The sequence below is a fragment of the Mesoplodon bidens genome (genome assembly GCF_964165515.1).
Source record: "Mesoplodon bidens genome assembly, chromosome: 19".
Lineage (NCBI taxonomy): Eukaryota > Metazoa > Chordata > Mammalia > Artiodactyla > Ziphiidae > Mesoplodon > Mesoplodon bidens.
Window position 1 is genome coordinate 56394528 of NC_138179.1, and position 19502 is coordinate 56414029.

Here is a 19502-nt window from a genome sequence, read left to right on the forward strand (position 1 = left end):
TGGGAGAAAGCAATACGTTTGTGCAGAATCTCTATGTATATTCTATTTTATTAAATTAATTGAATCTAGTATTTGCGGGATGTACGACATTTTGTGACTGAAGAGACTTGTTTCCTCCTGCTTTTATGTGTCTCAGAATATTTTTGAGGCGAAGGCGTCTGTCTCTTGGCTATTTTAACCTAAAATAACTAATCTAGTTATATTCCCTCTTCTTGCAAAGCACAAGCTGGGACCGAGAGTGCATTACAGCCCTGATGGGGGCCCATCTTCAGTGGAGAGCGAGAACCATTTTGGAAGCTGTAATGTAACTTATTTTTTTCCTTTAGCCTCGTCATCATTTTCTCTAGGAGAAAAAAAGAAAAAAATAAGATTTTACAAATGAAATGGAACCTTTTTATATATACATACATACATATCTATATCTATATCTACAATAAAGTAATTTTCCAAAATAAAAAGTTAATCACGGTCCAGAGTGAAAGCAAAAGGGACAGAGTTAGGCACTTCCAGGTGGCACTGGAGAGAGATTCCTGGAGATGGGGAGTGGGTGGTGGGGAGGGAAGGGTCAGAGCTGCCTCTGTGTGCGTGCGTGTGTGTGCGTGTGTGTGCGTGTGTGTGCGTGTGTGTGTGTGTGCCAGAGAGAGAGACAGAGATGCTACATGCCTCTCCCCAGAGGGCTGCAATCTTGCAGCCTGGCCTCCCAGGGGTAAGGGAGGAGAGAAGCCCCTCTGCTGGTGGCAGGCTGGATGTACTCCTGCTTCTATCAAAGGTTTATCTCTTCCTCTTAGCCAGGCAGCTCTGTGAATGTGAGTGATTCCAGATTAACTCTTATTTCTGTTGACAGCTAGCAGCGCCATGGTGAAAGCTGGAAATTGGTATAATGAAGCTGTTTTGGTTAATGGGGCCAACTGAGGCTGGGGGAGGCACGTCAGCTGCTGCAGTGGGGTTTTGTGAGGTGACAGGGAAGGAGGCAGATGCTCCTGGGTTTCCCTTTCTCAGGCTTCAGCCCGGGAGACCTGCGTGGGGGGGGTGGGGGGGGGCACTGACCGGTAATCAAGGCTGGCAAAGGGATTAAGCTATATAAACAACGAGCTGCTCCCTGCTGAGATGGAGGGGGCCAGGGCCAGGACCTCCCAGTGGAGTTGATAGGGTGGGGCAGCCAGGCTGCTGGAGTGGGGAGCTGGCCCCCTGGAGGGTGATGAATGAGCACCATCAAGGAGTTTACATGGCCTGCTGCTGCCTGCCCAGTGGGAGCTCCCAGAGGAGGGAGGGGGTGAAGGCAGCCAGGCAGGCAGAGGGGAGGAGGGGGAGAGGAGGAGGGGCCAGCGGCACAGCCCAGAACCTCCTTTCTGGGGCTACCATGGGCAATATTCTTTTGTCTGAAACCCTGGTGCCCAGGGCACCAACCACAGACTCATCCAGTCTGTCCCTGCAAGCTACCCCCAAACATCCAACCCCGCCCCCTAGGACACCCTTACCCCCTTACACCCAGCACCTTCAAACGCCAGGACTCTTGAAACCTCAAAGGCAGCTTGGGCTTGGAAGCCCTCACCCACATCCCCCATCTGAACCTGGGATCCTGGGGAAGTCGGGGGAGGCTGCTGGATGGTTGGACCTGGAAATTTTGTCCAACCCAGTATTTTCTAAGCTGGTGAAAGTTTTTCTGATTGCTCTTTTGGACGGAAATGATACTGCTCCTTGAAGCAAACACCTGGATTTATCCTCTTAGGGTGTGAAATGGCGTGAAAGTTTTTCCTCTGGCCTCCTTGGGTGGGGAGAGGAGGGTGCATGTAGGAACTGCCTTCTTTTTTAAAAAAAAAAAAAAAGAAAAGAAAGAAAGAAAAGCAAATCTACACAAAATTCCTAGAGTTTTGTCACCTGGGTCTGCAGATTCAGCTTTTATATTTTGGTAGCATTCTGTAGCTGTCTATTCCTTAATGAGGGTAGGAAATTTGGGGAGGATGCCCTGGGGTCTTTTTTTCTTCTAATGGTTAGAGGATTCTGGGTCAAGGTGAAGCCAGAGAACTGGGCTGCCACCCCCGCCCCTCAACCCCAGACTTCCCAACCACCCTCTGCCCTGAGGACTCCTCAGAGGAGTGGATATTTGGATATTTGAGGGGAGAGAATTGCAGCCTCTCCACCAAAAATGTAAGATCTTTATCAATGATGGAAGCTGTTGCGTCTCATTAAAAGGGTTTTGAAGTGGAAATAATAATCTTATTAACAGTAGTAATAATAACAAGGATGCTAAGCTCATGCTGCTTGTCTGGATGGTTATTTGATTCTGCCCTAGGATACATCAGAGGTGGGGAGTGGAGGAATCAATCTGAAGGAGGCTGGGGTGGAGGTCTTGGATTAGGGCCTCCAGGACAGGGCTGCAACTGACCAGGAGCTTCAGGGATGTGGGGAGTTTTGGAGGTAAGAACCTCTACGCTGGCACTTCTGCTCTCAGCCTCCTCCTTGTGGGTTCAGAGGGAACTGTGCTAACAGCTGCAGGCCCCCACCTCGGGCTTGGCTGTTTCTGCTTCCTCCACCTCAAGACTCCAGGAAAAGGTCTATCTGGGGGCGGGGGGACTAGGAAGCGGAGCAAGCAGCGCTGGTGCTAAAAACAAATCTGAGGCTCATCTGCAGTATCTCACTTATTTCTCACAATACCCTAGCAAGGGAAGTACCATTGCTCTCATTTTCCCAGGATGCAATGGGTTCAGAAAGGTTAAGTGACTTTGCCCAAGATCACACAGCCAGGAAATGGTGACGCTGAGCTTTTTTCTTTTTTTTTTTTTTTTTTTTTGGTATTTATTTATTTATTTTTATTTGGTTGCGCTGGGTCTTAGTTGTGGCAGGCCAGCTCCTTAGTTGTGGCTCCCGGGCTCCTTAGCTGTGCATGTGAACTCCTAGTTGTGGCATGCATGTGGGATCGAGTTCCCTGACCAGGGATCGAACCCGGGTCCCCTGCATTGGGAGCTCAGAGTCTTAACCACTGGACCACCAGGGAAGTCCCTGGAGCTGAGCTTTGAAACTTGACCTGGCCAACCTCCAGACAATTGGCTTCACACTCCCCCAGCCTCTTTTCCATTGTGGAAGGAATGGGACATGGTGTTAGGAGCCCTGATCACAAAATGACTTGCCAAGGAGGACTTTTCCAAAGCAGTCACATTTGTGTTCATGGAAATGTACTCCTGAGCTCCCAGTTGGGTGGCCTCAGAGGCTCAGAGGAGCCCATATTGTGTGGAGAGAGGCTTGACCACAAAAGAAGGTGTCTCTCAGCTCCAGGTGCTTAACCAAGAGCTGGCCAAGTCTGACTCTGCAGTTACCAAGTTTCCCAGGCACCATCTTTCCCTGGCAAAATGCTGCCCTTGAATCTCAAAGCACCTGCTCTCCTTCTCCTCCTCCCACCCCCTCCCTTGTTTCTTTCTGTCCTCTCCCCTGCCCCACCCAGGCCTCTCTCACTTTTCAAACATTTTCGCCTCCATCGTCGCCCCTAATCTCCACCCATCACAGCCCAGTCAGTGCCCCATGGCCTCCTCTCACCTGTCCTGTGGCAGGGTGGGGGGGTGGGTGGAGGGCTGGCAACAGCCGTGCATTGAGGGCATCAAACACCAGGTGGCAGCAACAAGGCACCTTCACCTGGTGCCACCCTGGTGCCCCTCCTGTAGAGGGACCTAGCCAGGGAGAGGACACCAACACTGATGGACACCTTCTGCAGACAGGTGCTGTGTGCTGCCCCCATAGAAGGAAACAGGCTTGCAGAGCCCAGTGAAGGACTCATCTGTGTGTGGGGAGTCCAGGCCATTGGAGTGCTGAGCCCATGGTGCCCAGTGATCCCAGCCCACAGCCAGTGGACCCAGGACTAATCCAGGACAGTGGTTGCCAGGAGAGGAATTAACTCTCAAAAGCGAATTTAGTTGTGGGCTGGCACCCTGCTCTGAGGACACAAGACAGGCCAAGGAGGTGATTGCTCCAGCGAGCATCGATGAGGGAATTCTGCTAAGAACTTCAGAATTCTGTGTCTTAGCACTGGTCCAGGTGTGGGAGATGCTGACCGTGGCCCACGGAGCTAATTAATTCTTCTTGCTTCGAAAACTCCTGAAGCAGGCACAGCAGCCAGTGCTCACACACCTGCCAAATCAGATCAAAGCACAGATGGGGGGCAGCGGGCAGCCTTGCAGAGACCACAGGTGGGGCCAATGTAGGCCCCACCAGGCTGGGGTCTGGAGGAAAGAGGCCCCGCCCCACGGCATGAGGCGAGAGCTGGAGTTTGAGAGCTGGGGGCCGCTTTGGGCGTGCTCCAGACCTTCCAGGAGCCATGGGGAAAAAGGAACCAGGAGGTGAGTGGAGGGGAGAACTAGCAGCCTTCACTGTTCCACACCCTTCCCCCTGTCCTGTCCGTTCCCACCTGACTCTCCCCATTTGAGGCATTTCCTGTCCCTGGGTCTCCCTGACCCCCACTTGCTCTGCTTTCTTCTCTCTGCGGTCACTCCGGCTCGAAACTGTACCTTGCAATTATCTTATCTTTCCACCTTTCTGCCAGGAAACTCCCGATGCTGAGTTCCCCTGGGATGCTCACTGGCAGGGGAGACGCAGCACAGTCTGTGTGCCTCCTGCCTGGAGCTGCAGTCATTTGAGGAGAGAGGATGGGGCTGGGGCCATAAAAGCTGGGGGATGTCAGCTGCCCGCCAACCCACAGGTCTTTACGGCTCCTCCCAGGAGCCTCAAGCTGGAAACATCTTTGTTCTGAAAACTCAAAAGCAGAGTGGACAGTGCCCACTGCCGGGACTGTACCTAATGCTACAGTGGCCTTGCTACTTATGACCTCTTCTAAGGACACAGGATGCTTGTTTAGTCAGTCAACAAACCCTTCCTAAAGACCAGCTTTGCCAGGCACTGTCCTGGGTGCTGAGGATACAGTGATAAACAAGATTATCCTTAAGATGGTCCCTATCCTTAAGATGTTCGCAGTCTTTTGGGGGAGATAAGCAAGACGATCAGTGACAGCGTACGGGGAGCGGGGGAGGGCCCCCAGCCCAGAGTTGGGGTGGGGGAGGTTCAAGGAAGGCTTGGGGGAGGGGGGTTTGAGTAAAATCTTCAAGATGAGCAGAGTTTGTCAGGTGCAGAAAGGGAGGTGGGGCAAAGGGAGGAGACTAGCCAAGCAGTCTTGAGAGGGGCGGGGCGTGAGTGCAACAGCTAAGGATACAGGAAATGCATCCTGCCCAGAGGATGCATGGAAATAGCCCAGCCTCCAGAAGACATGGAGCTCATCCTGCCTCTGCCAGGATAAGACAACCCAGGGCCTCGCTTCTCTTGCTCTGGTGAGAACGACCAAAACCATAATGTCCTAGGAATATTGTAGTTGTTATTCAATGGCTGTGTGACAGGGGCCGCTTCCCGCGAGGGGCCGGGAAGGGCAAACTCCCACTGAGTGCCTCGAGAGAGATGAGACGGGAGGAGGCGAGGCTTGCCAGGTCGCCCACCACGATCTCGGAGGTCTCCACCCAATGTCGCAGGCTTGGGAATGGCTCTCCAGTAGCAAGGTGAGAAGGCTGGGGCCACAGAGGATGGTGCTGCAGCCGCAGTGCTGCAGACAGGACCCAAGCGTCCCAGCCCCAGACTCGAGGAAGGGTTAGTGGAGGATTCCCAGCTGCTCCCCATAGAAGCCTAGATCAGCAGGGCGGGAAGAGACCTTAGACGGCATCTTGTCCAAGTTGCTCAAGAAAATGAGTCCCAGGAACAGCAAGGGGCTTGTCACACAGTATACTAAAGGTTCTGCCCAGAGTGTGGAGGGGCGTTGGAGGTGACTCAGTCAATCTCTGCCCTCAGGAACTTCACAGACTGGCAGAGAAGACAGATTCTTCACAACTAAATATAACCCAAGATACACTGCTACAAGAGTGTGAAAGCTCTACAGAGTCTGGCTCAGAGACCGAGGGGGCTGGGAGACTGGGTGAGTGCAGGGCAGGGGGGCAGACAAAGGGCTGAGAGGACTTGCCCAGGGGTGGGGGAGAAGCCCCCAGTCCACTGCCCGGGGAAGGGAGAGCCTTGTCCACCCTGCTCCCACCCCCACCTCATGCCGGGCTCAGATCTCTGTTCTGATAGCCCATGGCTGAAGAGACTTCCTTCTCGTGACTTCCTGCCTGCCCAGAGGGATAGGAGATGGCTGCTGCTTCTGTCCTATCTTACTGGCACCCACCCGCACCTGCTGCTGAGCAGCCAAGCAGGAAATCGCATTGTTTTAAGGACAAGGGCAGGGAAGGGATCACCTGGGCAGACCCTACAGACAAGAACAAGGTGGGAGGCAAGGGCAGAGGAGAGATGGGCCAGGGGAAGAGGTGCTGGGGGAACGGGGGATTCCTTCTCAACCCCAAGAGGGGTGGTGAATTGGCTTCTGGGATCCCGTTAGGGAAGACAGGATGACTGGGGGAGTGGAAAATGGAGGGAGGGAGGGAACGGTCCCAGCATGGCCAAGCTGTGGCAAGCAGGAGAAGGAGGCCATTGACCCCAAAGCCGTATTTCTGATGCAGAATGTGGAGAATCAGTCTCAGGAGGAATGTGCTGGGGCCTTACCTGCCCATCTCCCACCCTTACCGGGCTGAAGTGGAGGAAACTAACACAAGGTGGATGCCTACTAAATGTGCCAGGAGATATGCTTGATGCTTTACATACCTTTCCCATTTAATCCTCAGAGTAACCCTGTGACATAGGTACTCTGATTATCCTTGTTTTACAGATAGGAAGGTGGAGGCAGAGAGGGGTGCTGAAGCAGCAGGTGCAAAATCAGGGAGGGACGGAGCCCCAGGCAGGCAGCAACTGCAGAGAATCATGGGAGCCACCATCTGGGTGACGCTGGGACTCCCTCCATCCCTCTCTCCTTAGGTGTACACGCGCACGCACACACACACACACACACACACACACACACACACACACACGTGCACTTTCTGTGTTGGTGTCTGCCAGTTCCCGGACAACTTGTGGGGCAGAGGTAGCCTCTGGATTGTCTGGGCACACAGCTCTTCCCATTTCACAGACAAGGAGACTGACATTCAGAGATGAACGTGACAAGGATTTATTCACGGAGGGAGTCTTGCTAAGTCCATTTTCATGCCCCTTGACTCCTGGGGGCCACCCCCCCCCACTCCCCGCAGAGTCGTGCGCGGTGGGAAGGGGTGTGTGTCCCTTGGAAACAGACCTTGCTCCAGCCCTATCAGCCTCATCTCTCTGGGGCATCTCTCCAGCGTTGCCCAGTGGCCACCCGGAGGGCTTGTCACTGTGTCAATGGCCCGCCGCCACTGTCCCCAAATCCCTCCGGGAGCCGCAGTTTCTTAGAGGCGCTGTCTCAATTCGACCCAAAGGGCCTGGGGGAAGGGCTTGGAGGGGCGGGCCGGGGCGGAGCGCGGGGCTGGAGGCGGCTCTGGGCGGGTGCTCGGTCTGTCCCGGGCTGGTAGAGACCGTGCTCGCTGTCCTCGCAGCCCAGCTCCGGCCCCATGGACGCTCTGTGCGGCTCCGGGGAGCTCGGCTCCAAGTTCTGGGTAAGGAGGTGTCCCGGGACTGAGGGCGCGCACCGGCGAGCCCTTAGACAGCCCCGGGGAGGGGGCGATGTGATGCCAGGAGGGGGCCTGGTGGTGCTGCCCAGAGCCAGGTCCCTAGTGGCCTTCAGGACCTGCCCTGTCCTCCCCAGCCACATGGGAGAGCCTGGGAAAGCCAAGTACTAGGCTCCTGGGGGGCTCGGTGGGTGGCACCCTGAATTCAGAAAGTGCCCACACTTGCCACCTCACCGCAGTCCCTCTCTGGGGCTGACCGCAGGGTGCAGAAGTGGCATTTCCCCATTACTAGATCCTGATGACCCTTCGGCGCCTGCCCCATAGACTAGGACTTGGATGCCCACTCCCACAGCCGGCCAACCGGGTGCTTTGGGAGCCTGGCTCCACTGGGCTTCCCCCTTCTTAAACGGTTCCTGCCTTCTTGGGAAAGGTTCCTTCTCTCCTCTGGGCAAGAGCCACCAGAGAGGAGGTGATCCTCACTGCACCGGCCTCAGGAGGGAGAGGCAGGCCCTTACAGGTATAGGATAGCAGGGTTTCCTGGTCCCACCCTCTCCTTTTACAGATGGGGAAGGGGAGGCCTAGAGACTTGCTCAAAGTCAACCAGTTAGAGGAAGGCAGAGCTGGGATAGAAAAGCAGGGCTTTTCACTCACTCGCCAAATCCGAACTTTCTAAGACATCAGGCTGCTTTTCAGGCTGCTGACTCCAGACCCCCAGCATAGTTGAGTGCAGTCCACGTAGACAGCGCAAGAGATTTCTTACAGCTTTCAAAATCTACTCACAGCAGCTCCCTTGATCATCACTGCAGCTCTGGGAGGCAAGTGGTGGTGCGTCTCCATTTTACAGATGAGCTCAGATTCAAGGGGCTTGTCGGTGATCATCCGGGGGCGGCTCAGCATAGGCTGGTCTCAAATCCAGGGCCTCAGAATCCCAATCTCTAAATCTTTTTGCCATTTCAAGTGTTTGTACATATGTGCTTGGTGTTGTGTGTGCCCAGTGTGTGTTACCCATGAGTGGGTGCTTGTGTGGGTGTGTGTGCATGTGTGTACATAAGTGTGTGTATACAGTCAGGAACCCCACTCTTGGGCTGTGTTTGGGCTGGACTGAGGGGGGTTACATGGATTTTTGAAACGTGGGGCAATGGAATACCTGTAAAAAATATCTTTGGAGACCTCTTTTGTTCTCTGGGTCACTAAATGTTTAATCAGAGGTGGTACAACTTCTCTGCGGCTGCCCTTGTTGCCCCAGGAACCCTGTCTGTCATCCAGCCTGGCCTGGTCACGTGTTGCCAGCGTCCAGAGTTTGCCCCTTTGGCTCAAGAGCAGACTTCCTCTCAGTGCCACTTGAGCCTGGCTGACGTGGCTACAGCATGGTCACGGTGTCTGAGGTGGCCAGGTGCAGGACTTGTAAATTAAGGGGGCAGATGTGCCCAAGCCTCAAGTGCAAGGGCCCCCTGTTCCTGGGTGGACAGTTAACCCTGAGAGCTTAGGACTGTCCAGGGACAGGCTTCAGGGGACCAGGAGTTGGGGAACTCAGGACTCCCCCCCCCCGTTCTCAGCTTAGAGATCCTGTGGCTCTACCCTTCCGTGATACTGTGGAATCAAGTGTCAGAGCCTGGGGGCTTGGAGCAGCTGGCCCTGCCCCGCATTACAGAGCTGGGGAGACTGAAGGAATGGACTTGTCAAGGTCACATGACAATCAGCTACAGAGTGCTGGACTGGGAAACAGGACCCTGAGGTGTGGCTCCAACTCTGCCAGTGCCTGACCGTGAACATTTGGGCTTCTGGACTCCCGGAGCCTGAACTTCCAGTTGCTCATGAGCTGTGCGTACCTTCTCTGAGAACCTCAGGGTCCATGGGAGGCTCAGCTATGTTACGTCCAAGGAATGACTCCCTTGAGGTCTCTACGTGGATACCTCAAATGACAAGGGAACCGACCACTCCTCTTCCCGACCTCAACGTCTAAACACCTTCCATCTTCCACATTATCTTCCTGGCTCCTGAAAGCTGTACCCAGTGTGGCTGGTGACTGGAGGTGGAGTGGGAAGAAACCAGGAAGGTCCCCAGCTCATCCTCTGAGGGTTTGCAGAGATGAGACAAGGGAGGCAGGGTCTGAAGCCCAGAGGCTGGAGCTATAACTTTAGCTCCAACTCAGTTACCCCAAAGGCCTGGAGTTCAGGGCTACTCACTGGTGCTGTACTAGTTTGCATCTCATTTTCATTGTATATTATTCAGGGATACTTGTCCCTGAACCTTTTACCTTAGGGGCATGTGGGTGACCCACCTTGTTGGAAGTAGTTCAGGGAAGCCAGGAGATACCTGAGCCAAGGGTGAAAAGGTGGGGGAGGGGGACATGATTCAGGCCCCTCTGGGCCACTCATTTACTCTACCAAGCCTCTTTTTTTTTTTTTTTTTTTGCGGTACGCGGGCCTCTCACTGTTGCGGCCTCTCCCGTGGCGGAGCGCAGGCTCCGGACGCGCAGGCTCAGCGGCCATGGCTCACGGGCCCAGCCGCTCCGCGGCATGTGGGATCTTCCTGGACCGGGGCACGAACCCGTGTCCCCTGCATCGGCAGGCGGACTCTCCACCACTGCGCCACCAGGGAAGCCCCTTTTTTTTTTTTTTTTTCTAATTTATTTATTTTTGGCTGCATTGCTGTGCATGGGCTTTCTCTAGTTGCGGCGAGCGGGGGCTACTCTTCGTTGCGGTGCACAGGCTTCTCATTGCGGTGTCTTCTCTTGTTGTGGAACACGGGCTCTAGGCGCACAGGCTACAGTAGTTGTGGCTCATGGGCTCTAGAGTGCAGGCTCAGTAGTTGTGATGCATGGGCTCAGTAGTTGTGGCGCACAGGCTCAGTAGTTGTGGCGCACGGGCTTAGTTGCTCTGTGGCATGTGGGATCTTCCTGGACCAGGGCTCGAACCTGTGTCCCCTGCATTGGCAGGTGGATTCTTAACCACTGCGCCACGAGGGAAGTCCCTACCAAGTCTTTTTTGCTAGCTCATCTTCACAGCCTCAGTTTTTCCACCTGTGAAATGGGGAAATAACCCATCTCCTAACTACCTCACAAGACAGTTGTGGAGATTAAAAAAGATAGGGAATGTGAAATGATTTGAGAACTTAAAACTCTGTTGGTGACAGGTCATGATATTCCTGGGAAGAGGAATAAAGAGAAAAAGATATGAGGTTAGAAGGAGGTGTTAGGTTTGGGAAGACCTACAAGAAAGGGGGCTGGCATGGCTGTTGGGCCATGGGCTCCCACTTCAGCTGTTTGCTGGGGAATTTGTGGCTAAATCCATCCACCTTAGCCCCAGCTAAATGTGAGAGCGGGAGCCCCAGGGGACCCACGGACATGCGCACACACATCATGCACTCACACACACTGCGTACTGAGTAAGTGACTCATCCTTTCTTTGACTCTCTCTCTTACCTCTACCCACTTTGGGGTGGATTACCAACATCTCTGATCATGCTTGGGAGTTTCATGGGAAATAAATTGCAAGAGAATGAACGGTGATCAAACAGCCCAGCCATCTTCGAGCCAGAGATGCCTCTAGAACAAAGAAGGTGGAAGTGTCCCTTTGCTGCACCTCGTTGCCCCCTGCCTGGAGGGTTACTCCGTTCTGAGCAGTGGAGTTGGGCAGCACCGGTGGTGAGGAGAGTTCACAGAGGAAGGGCTTGGGGCTGTTTGCCCTCAGGAGGTCTTGACCTGTTTGCAGAATTAGCTTTCATCTAACGGCTCCAGGAAGTTCCTGGGAGGCTGATGCGGCTTAGAAATCCAAAGGTCCTAACCAAAAAACTGGCAGAGGCAGGGCCCCTGAGGCTAGGCCGGTGGGTAGGAGGCAGACACCCCTCAGCCTACTGGACACCAAACCCCACCCCCACCAGGGACCCAGTCCTCCCTGCCAGGCCAGGACCACTAGAATCCCTTCTCTCCTTCCCATCTGGGGCAACAAAGCTGGTGCTAGACCACTTTGAGCCTCTGAGCTTCTGGCTTCTGGAAGAAAGATTTTGTCCCTTGTGGCCCCAGGCTGGCTTCTCCCAAGCCCTGCTGCTCCCCGACTGTCCTGGACCTGGTCTGGAGGGCTGGAGACTTAGGAAAGGAAGTGAGTCAAGGAAGTGGCATTTGGGAGGGCAGTTTGCCAAGCCCGTCTGCTGGTCCCCTGACCAGGAAATGGTCTTGGAGCGTGGGGCCAGCCAGGGAGGGAGATCCCGGCGGGGCCTGCCAGCTGACCCGCCCAGGAGGCAGGATCAAAGCACCTGAGTTGTGTCCACCCCTCCCTGGTGTGGCTGTCCCAGGGGCAACAGGTGCAGCAGGATCCTGAGAGAGAGGGGGTGAGACTTGGATGTGCCACTGCTGTGTGACGGGGCCCCTCCCCTCCCTCACCTGGAGCTGTTCCTGTTTCCAGTGCTGGGGCCAGGTGGTGGTGCTGGGCTGGGGGTGGGTGCTAACAGGGGTCTAACCCTGGCCTGGATTTCTCCTTCTAACTGGATACTCAGGTTTCTAGTCCAGTGGCTCCCAGAACGCCAGCTAGTCTGTTACCCCGTGATGGCAACCCTTCCCCTGAGCTCTATGAAAAGAACTGCAGCAAAGAGGTGATTTGAGGGCAGGCTGTATGGCCGAAAGATTTTTAATGTTTCAGGTGATCTGGACACATGTGTTCTCTCCCCAAGGTGGGCTGTCATGTTGGAGCCCTAACGGGGACTGGGACTCTGGAGCTACACGGCCTGGGTTCAAGTCCTGGCGTCAGCCCAGGTGAACTGGAGCCGGTCACTTTCCAGCCACGAGTCTCAGCTGGTGTGAACATTAAATAATAATCTTGGAACACAGTGGTGCTCAAATGAGCAAAGCTGTTGCTGGCTGGCAAGGCCCCTTTCAGAAGCAGACGCGCAGGCCAGGCTGTGAGCCAGGCTTTTGCCCCCACCCCCAGGCCCTTCCAAAAGCCGTGGTTTCAGCCACAGCTCATGTGAACAGGCCCCTGCCCTTTCTGCACCTCCATTTCTGCTGAGATAAATGAACTTGTCAGTTGATCCCTTCTCCCCACCCCACGGGATTAAGGAAGTCATTACTCTTCTCGTGGCAGAGGCTATCAACAAGCCCGGGGCCCCAGGGGCTGAGAAGTCCCTGAAGGCCCTGTGGCCCAGCTGGGACAGAGAGCCCTGGGGTCCTTACTGCCCCCTGCCCCCTGCTGGGGTCTGCAGGGGTTTCAGCCTTGGTGCCAGACCTTATCAGCCCCATCCAGCTGTTTAATCACGTTATTAAGGTAGCTGTTGTTGCCATGGAAACTGTGTGGGTGGCAGTGGGGGAGGGGCTGTGGGCTCAGCTCCCAGCCCAACTGGTGTTCTTCGGAATGGGGATTGGGGGCCAGTGGTTTGAGAAGGGGTCACCCATCGGGTTCTGTGGGATTGCAGGGAGTATCATGGGGTCCAGGAAGTGACCTCCACCAACCGTGTCATTTACGGTTAGCTTTGTTTGGGTCAGAGAGCCCCTCACGTGCCTTGGTGTCAAAGAGAGAGAGAGCATCCTGAGTTCCTGGGCATTCAGCTGCAGAAGTGGGCTTTGGAGGGTGACTTTCATTTATTTGTTCACTCATTCTTTCTTTCTTTCGCTCAACAAATGCATGGGAGTGCTGTGTCTGTGCTAGGAACTGTTCTAGGCAGTGGGGAACACGCTGGTCAGCAGAACAAACCCGTCCTCACGGAGCGCGTATTCCAGTGAGAGAGGACGGAAAAACGATAAACATAAGAAATCACTCAATTATATACTATCCTAGACAGTGATAAGGGCTATGGGGAAAATAGGACAGGCCAGCAGGGATGGGGATGCAGGAGCACGATGGGGGTTCCAGTTCCAGTTTTAATTAGGAAGGTCAGGGTGGACCTCCACGAGAAGGTGAGGTCCGAGCACAAGCTTGCAGGTGACCAGGGCACGAGGCACAGCACTGCTGCCTTGAGGCAGGCACAGGCCTGACACTTGGGGACCATACTGAGGCCAGGAGGCAGGTGGGATGAGAGAGGGGAGTGGGGAAGCTGAGGGCAGAGAGACAGGGGAGCAGATGATGAGGGTCCCGAGGCCCCCTTGGAGACTTCAGCTTTTACTATGAGTGAAATGAGGAGCCCTTGGCAGGTTTTAACCAGGGAAGTGACATGGTGCATCACTAAGACGTCTGGCTTAGGTTTCATGAAGACCCGCCTCCAGCTGCTGTGCTGGAGGAGACTGCTAGGCAAGCGGCAGGCATGGAAGCAGGGAGGCCAGAGAAGGCGCGACGCCACAATCCACGTGAGAGTGTGGGGTGGAGAGAAGCAGTCGGATCCTGGATGTATCAGGGGGATCCAAATGAAGATGCCTTTTTATAGATTAAAAAGAGTCCAATATAGCCCTTTCATATCGTTCAGCCTAATAATTTGAAGGTAGAGTGGACAGGATTTGCTAAAGGCTTGGGTGTGGGCTGTGAGAAAGAGAAAGAATCAAGATCAGCTCGGGACTTTGTGAGCGCCTACAGGGGTGGGATAGGGAGGGTGGGAGGGAGGGAGACGCAAGAGGGAGGAGATATGGGAACATATGTCTATGTATAGCTGATTCACTTTGTTATAAAGCAGAAACTAGCACGCCATTGTAAAGCAATTAGACTCCAATAAAGATGTTAAAAAAAAAAAGAGGAAGAATCAGGGATGACTCAGAGGATTCCGGCCTGGGAGAAGGAAGGCACTGCCCTGCACCAAGGTGGGCAGGTGGGAGAAGGGGGGACGGGCAGGATTCCCGTTCTGAACGTGTTGTGCGTGACGTGTCCTGTCGTTGTCCTAGCAAGCAGTCTGAGGTAAATAGTCTAAGGACACAGGCAAGGACAGGTACCCACTGTCTCCTGGGGAGAGCTCTGCCCAGCTGGGACCTGCGTATCTGAAGGAAAGGGGCCCAGGCCGGATCTCCCTGTGGGTCAAAGCAGTCATCTGGTTCTCCCAAGACCTCTTGATTGTTGCCACAGTGGAACTTGTTTATGAAACCAAAACAAGGTCCCGGCAGCCTCTGCTCAGTCGCCTGCTTCCTCCAGTGTTGCCCTGTTTGAGTCCAGGTGCTTTGCTGTTCATTCTCCCCCGCTGCGGGGAGCTGGCTGGGACGCTGTCATTACTCCCACTAGAGTTCAGGGAGATGAAGTCTCCAGAAAGGCAGCGCACACTGGGTCCTCTGCATCAGGGTTTGGTTCTCCTCAGGACCACTCCCTGCCTGCCTCAGAGAGCCCTGACCCTGACCCAGTGAAAGTGGTGATTCCTGGTTGTGCCTTTGAACTCAGGCTCCCGTCGACCTACACACACTCTCCCTTGTCTGTCAAGGCAGAGACCTTGACTCACAAGGTCAATCTGGGCTGTTCCTCATACCTGGCCCCATGCTAGGAGCTGGCAGGTGTGGGGCAGGAGAGGAGAGGAATAAGAGTAGGGCCCGGGGCTTCCCTGGTGGCGCAGTGGTTGAGAGTCCGCCTGCCGATGCAGGGGACGCGGGTTCGTGCCCCGGTCCGGGAGGATCCCACATGCCACGGAGCGGCTGGGCCCGTGAGCCATGGCCGCTGAGCCTGCGCGTCCGGAGCCTGTGCTCCGCAACGGGAGAGGCCACAACGGTGAGAGGCCCGCGTACCGCAAAAAAAAAAAAAAAAAAAAAAAGAGTAGGGCCCAGTGTCTATCCTGAGGGTTCGCGTTGCTGTAGAGAGAGAATGTATTCACAGGTCCAGGCAGCACAGGGTGGGAGGGACCCCAGCTCGCGGCCATGAGGCCTGGGTGTCCGTCCCAGCTCCCAACTGCCAGGTGTCCTTGGACCTGTTGCCAGAGCAGGTGGAGCCTGCTTTTTCTTTTGCCTAATATTGTTCGTTGTCTTTTCTTTTGGAATAATGACCACATAAGTGCTATAATAAAATGCTACTGAAACATAAGGGGTGTTGCTCACTCTCAGCTGATAGTCACTTATCTGGCTGTTGAGAGCATACAAAATAAAGCAAGGAAAAGCCCACTGGAGGCTGGGGTACCCCAGAAATGCTTTCTGTAGCAGGTGAAGCTCAGCTTGGGCCCAGAGAGGTTGGCAGTTCACTCCAGGCCCGAAGACCAGATGGTCAGAGTTGGGAGTGGCCTCGGGCCAGCTATCTGGATGGCAACTAAGTGGGTGGGATTAACGGGCTTGCCAAGCATTAAAGCAGGGTGCAGCTGTGCCTTGACAGTGGAATGGACAAGTGCGTGGGTCCGTTCATACAACGGACCATGAGCAGAAATGGGGAGGGAGGATCCACACTCACACTCAACGCCAAGGATGACACCCCCAAACTCAGTGCGGAGAGAAGAAGCCAGACATGAGAGATACCGGAAATGTGTGATTTCCTTTATAGGAAGGTCCCACATGGGCAAAATCACATGTTGTTGGAACTCAGAACAGTGTTCTCCTGGGATGAGGAGTGGCTTGGAGGGGGCACAACAGGGGCTTCTGGGGGTTGGCAATGTCCTGTTTCTTGATTCTACTTCTAGTTACACAGGCATGTTCAGTGTGTGAAAATTCACTGAGGTGTATACTTAGGCTGTGTGTACTTTTCTGTAGGTATACTACACTTGGCTAAGAAATGTTTGTTTGGTTTTCTTTGCGGTACGCGGGCCTCTCACTGCTGTGGCCTCTCCCGCTGCGGAGCACAGGCTCCGGACGCGCAGGCCCAGCGGCCATGGCTCATGGGCCCAGCCGCTCCGCAGCATGTGGGATCTTCCCAGACAGGGGCACGAACCCGTGTCCCCTGCATCGGCAGGTGGACTCTCAACCACTGCGCCACCAGGGAAGACCAGAAATGTTTTAAAGAGGAAAACAATATGGGCCAGGGCATCTGTCTCCCCTCCCCTGGTACAGCCTGATCAGGCCTACGGAGTAACCCCTCTCTGTGACCCAGTGCCCAGCCCAGGGCCATGTGCCCAGTGCTTAGCAAGAGTCTTCTTGTCCTTAGCTCGCATTGCTTGAGTGACTACTGAGTACAGGGCTCTAGAATTCAAGATGTACACAGTGCAACCTCTGCCCTCCAGGGTTGAGTGAAACGCCTCAAAGAAGCATGTCCCTGGACCTCATGCCCCCCAGGGGTAGGGACAAGTCTGTTCCGAGTGTGCCTACCCCCCCCAGCCTGGCTCATAGCAGGCCTTTATCAGAGCGTCATCAAGTGGAAGACATACTCCAGAAGGCAGCTCCATCATTAGGTGCTGACTTCAGAGCAGGAAGGGTGCTCAAGATGGGAGAGGTGGGTCCCAAGCCGGACCCACCACCCTTCCCTGTAGTTGTTGGGATCTTGACAAGTGGAAGAAATAGGGACCAGGCTGAGTGAAGGTGTGGGAGTGAGACTCTCAGAGCAGATTTAGAGTGAAGTGAGTTTGGCAGTGGGGACAGGAGCAGTGGGAAGGCAAGGAGGGGTGCTTGGACTTGGCTCCAGGGGCAGCAGGAGCCCCTGCAGGTCTGGGGCCATGAGGCAAGGGGCACAACGCTGCCTTGCAGGAACCTTGCAGCCATGGGCAGGTGCTTTGGAGGCAGAGGGCTGACTCAGATGGGATTAAAGAGTGAGGGTAGGCTGAGGAAAGGGAAGCAGGGTGTGCAGACCACTCCATGAAATATTTTCTTAAGATGGGATACTTCAGGCACATAGATAGTTTACTAGTTCACATAGATAGATAGATAGGTAGGTAGATAGTTCAAGGCCAGTTGTGGGACTTGAATGCCATGCTTAGACTTTGTCTTCTAGTCAGTAGGAAGCCACTGAAGGTTTAGAGGCAGGGTATAAGATTATCCTTTTGTTTATTCATTTATTCAACAAATGTTTAATTTAAGTTATTTAAGCAAATTTTTGCTGAGCACCTACTATGTGCCGCGCACTGCTCTAGGTACTTAGGATACATCAGTAAATGAAATAAGATTCTTTCCTTCAAGAAACACACATGCCAGCAGAAAGGGATGAGAGAAAACATAATAAATTTCTAAATTATGTAGCATGTTAGAAGGTGGTAGGTGTAGGGAAAAGAAAAAGCAGAGGAAGGTTAAGGGAGTGGATTGGGAATGCTGGGGGTAGGGTGCAAGTGAAATATTAAACAGGGTGGTCAGCCTAGGCCTCAATCAGACAGAAAGACTTAAGGATGTCTAAGGGAGGAACGTTCCAGACAGAGCAGCCAGTGCAAAGACCCTGAGGCAGGAACATCCCTGTTATGTTCAGGAATAGCAATGAGGCCACTGGCTGGAGTGATGTAGGAGAGGCGGTGAGAGAGGTCACAGGTTGGCGGGAAGGGACGCTGTGGGGGGCCTTGTAGGCTCTTGGACGATGTGTAAAGTGGAGATGTCCAGTTGGCAGTTGGATTTAGAGTTGAGGATACGGAGAGTGGTGGGGTAGAGAGATAAACTTGGGAGTCATTGGCATGTAGGTGGGACTGGAAGAGATTGCCCTGGGGGTGAGTGCAAATGGAAAAGGAAGTGGAGAAGAGGAAAGGACTGAGCTCCGGGGCACTCTGAGGCCAAGCAGGGGAACCAGTAAGGAGACTTAGAAGGAAAGACCGGGGAGGAAGGGGAAGAGCAGGAGAGTGTGGGCGGGGATCTGGGCCCAGAGGGCGTGGAAGGGAAGAGACCAGAACCCCGTGGAAATTGCTCGGGGAAGAGGTGGGGGCCTGGGCTAGGCTGATGGCTGAGGGGCCAGGTGGGAGGGGCCTGTTATCATCTCAGTGTTACCCTTGAAGAAACTAAGGCCCAGAGAGGTGAAGGTCACGCGTCTTGCCTAAGGTCACACAGGTATTGAAAGGCTAGAGCCAGTCGTAGTGAACGATATTTATATAGTCAAAAAAGTGTGAACTGTGAATATTTATTTAACAAAAGCCTGTTATGTTTCTACATGGAAGGTTGAGGAAGTTCAAGTGGAGAGAATATAAGAGAGGTACAGCTTTAACTTCCAGAACAAAAGAAAATAGTGATTATCAAATAGTGGTAGATCATGTAACAATATCAAAAGCAAAAAACATAGAAGTAGCTTCCAGAGCAAGTTAGCATATGTGAACATACTTACCCCTGGAAAGTGGAACTAGGGGTGGGGAGTGGTGACGCAGGGTACCATTTTCTTTTCATGTACCTTTAGAATTATGTGCACGTTATGTGCATTATGTGCATAACTTTGACAAAAATAAAAATGACAGTTATTTAAACTGGCAGTTAGAAGGTAGAGGGTTCTATCTTCTGGTGTTAAGAGTTGTCTCTAGGTGGATGGGATTGTGGGTGAGGTTTGGGTTTTCTTTTTGGCTGCCTTGGGTCTTCGTAGCTGCGCGCAGGCTTTCTCTGGTTGCGGCGAGCAGGGGCTACTCTTAGTTGTGGTGCGCAGGCTTCTCATTGTGGTGGCTTCTCCAGTTGCAGAGCACGGGCTCTAGGCACACGGACTTCAGTAGTTGCGGCACATGGGCTCAGTAGTCGCAGCGCACGGGCTCTAGAGCGCAGGCTCAGTAGTTGTGGCGCATGGGCTTTGGTGCTCCGCGGCTTGTGGGATCTTCCTGGACCACAGATCAAACCTGTGTCCCCTGCATTGGCAGGCAGATTCTTAACCACTGCGCCACCAGGAAAGTCCCTTTTCTTTTTTAGTTGTTTATATTTTATGAGCTTTCTGTAAAGACAATCTAATACTTTGCTAGAAGGGAAAAAAGGATTAGTTCATCGGTGGCCTTGGGGGAAACAATCTTAGTAAAATATGTGTTTGAATGTGTTCCCCCATCTCCTTCCAGAAAAGTTCTTAGGTGCAAAGACAAAAAGCGGTCTTGTCCGGACTCAGTGGTTCCCCAAGACACGAGACTGTCAGTGCTAGAACCAGGACAGTTCTATGCAAACTGGGGTGGTTGGTCACCCCAGCTTTGTTTACAAAGCTCTCTCCACATCCCCTTGCTCCTTTGAGCTCACACCCACTGAGGAGGTAGGTGGGGCAGGGATGGCCCCCCCATTTTAAAGGA

At 53.8% G+C, this 19502-nt stretch overlaps 1 protein-coding gene across 2 annotated transcripts in view; it reads left to right on the forward strand.

Moving 5' to 3' along the window:
• Positions 1-7418: 7418 nt before the first annotated feature.
• Positions 7419-19502, forward strand: part of ABCC3 (ATP binding cassette subfamily C member 3) — a 46249-nt gene continuing 34165 nt past the window's right edge. Inside the window, exon 1 of one of the 2 annotated variants that reach the window (XM_081219532.1) lies at positions 7419-7526. In XM_081219532.1, coding sequence (XP_081075658.1) covers positions 7482-7526 — 45 coding nt within the window. In that variant the 5' untranslated portion in view covers positions 7419-7481. The remainder of the gene's footprint in view (positions 7527-19502) is intronic. The other variant, XM_081219533.1, reaches the window with a different exon arrangement.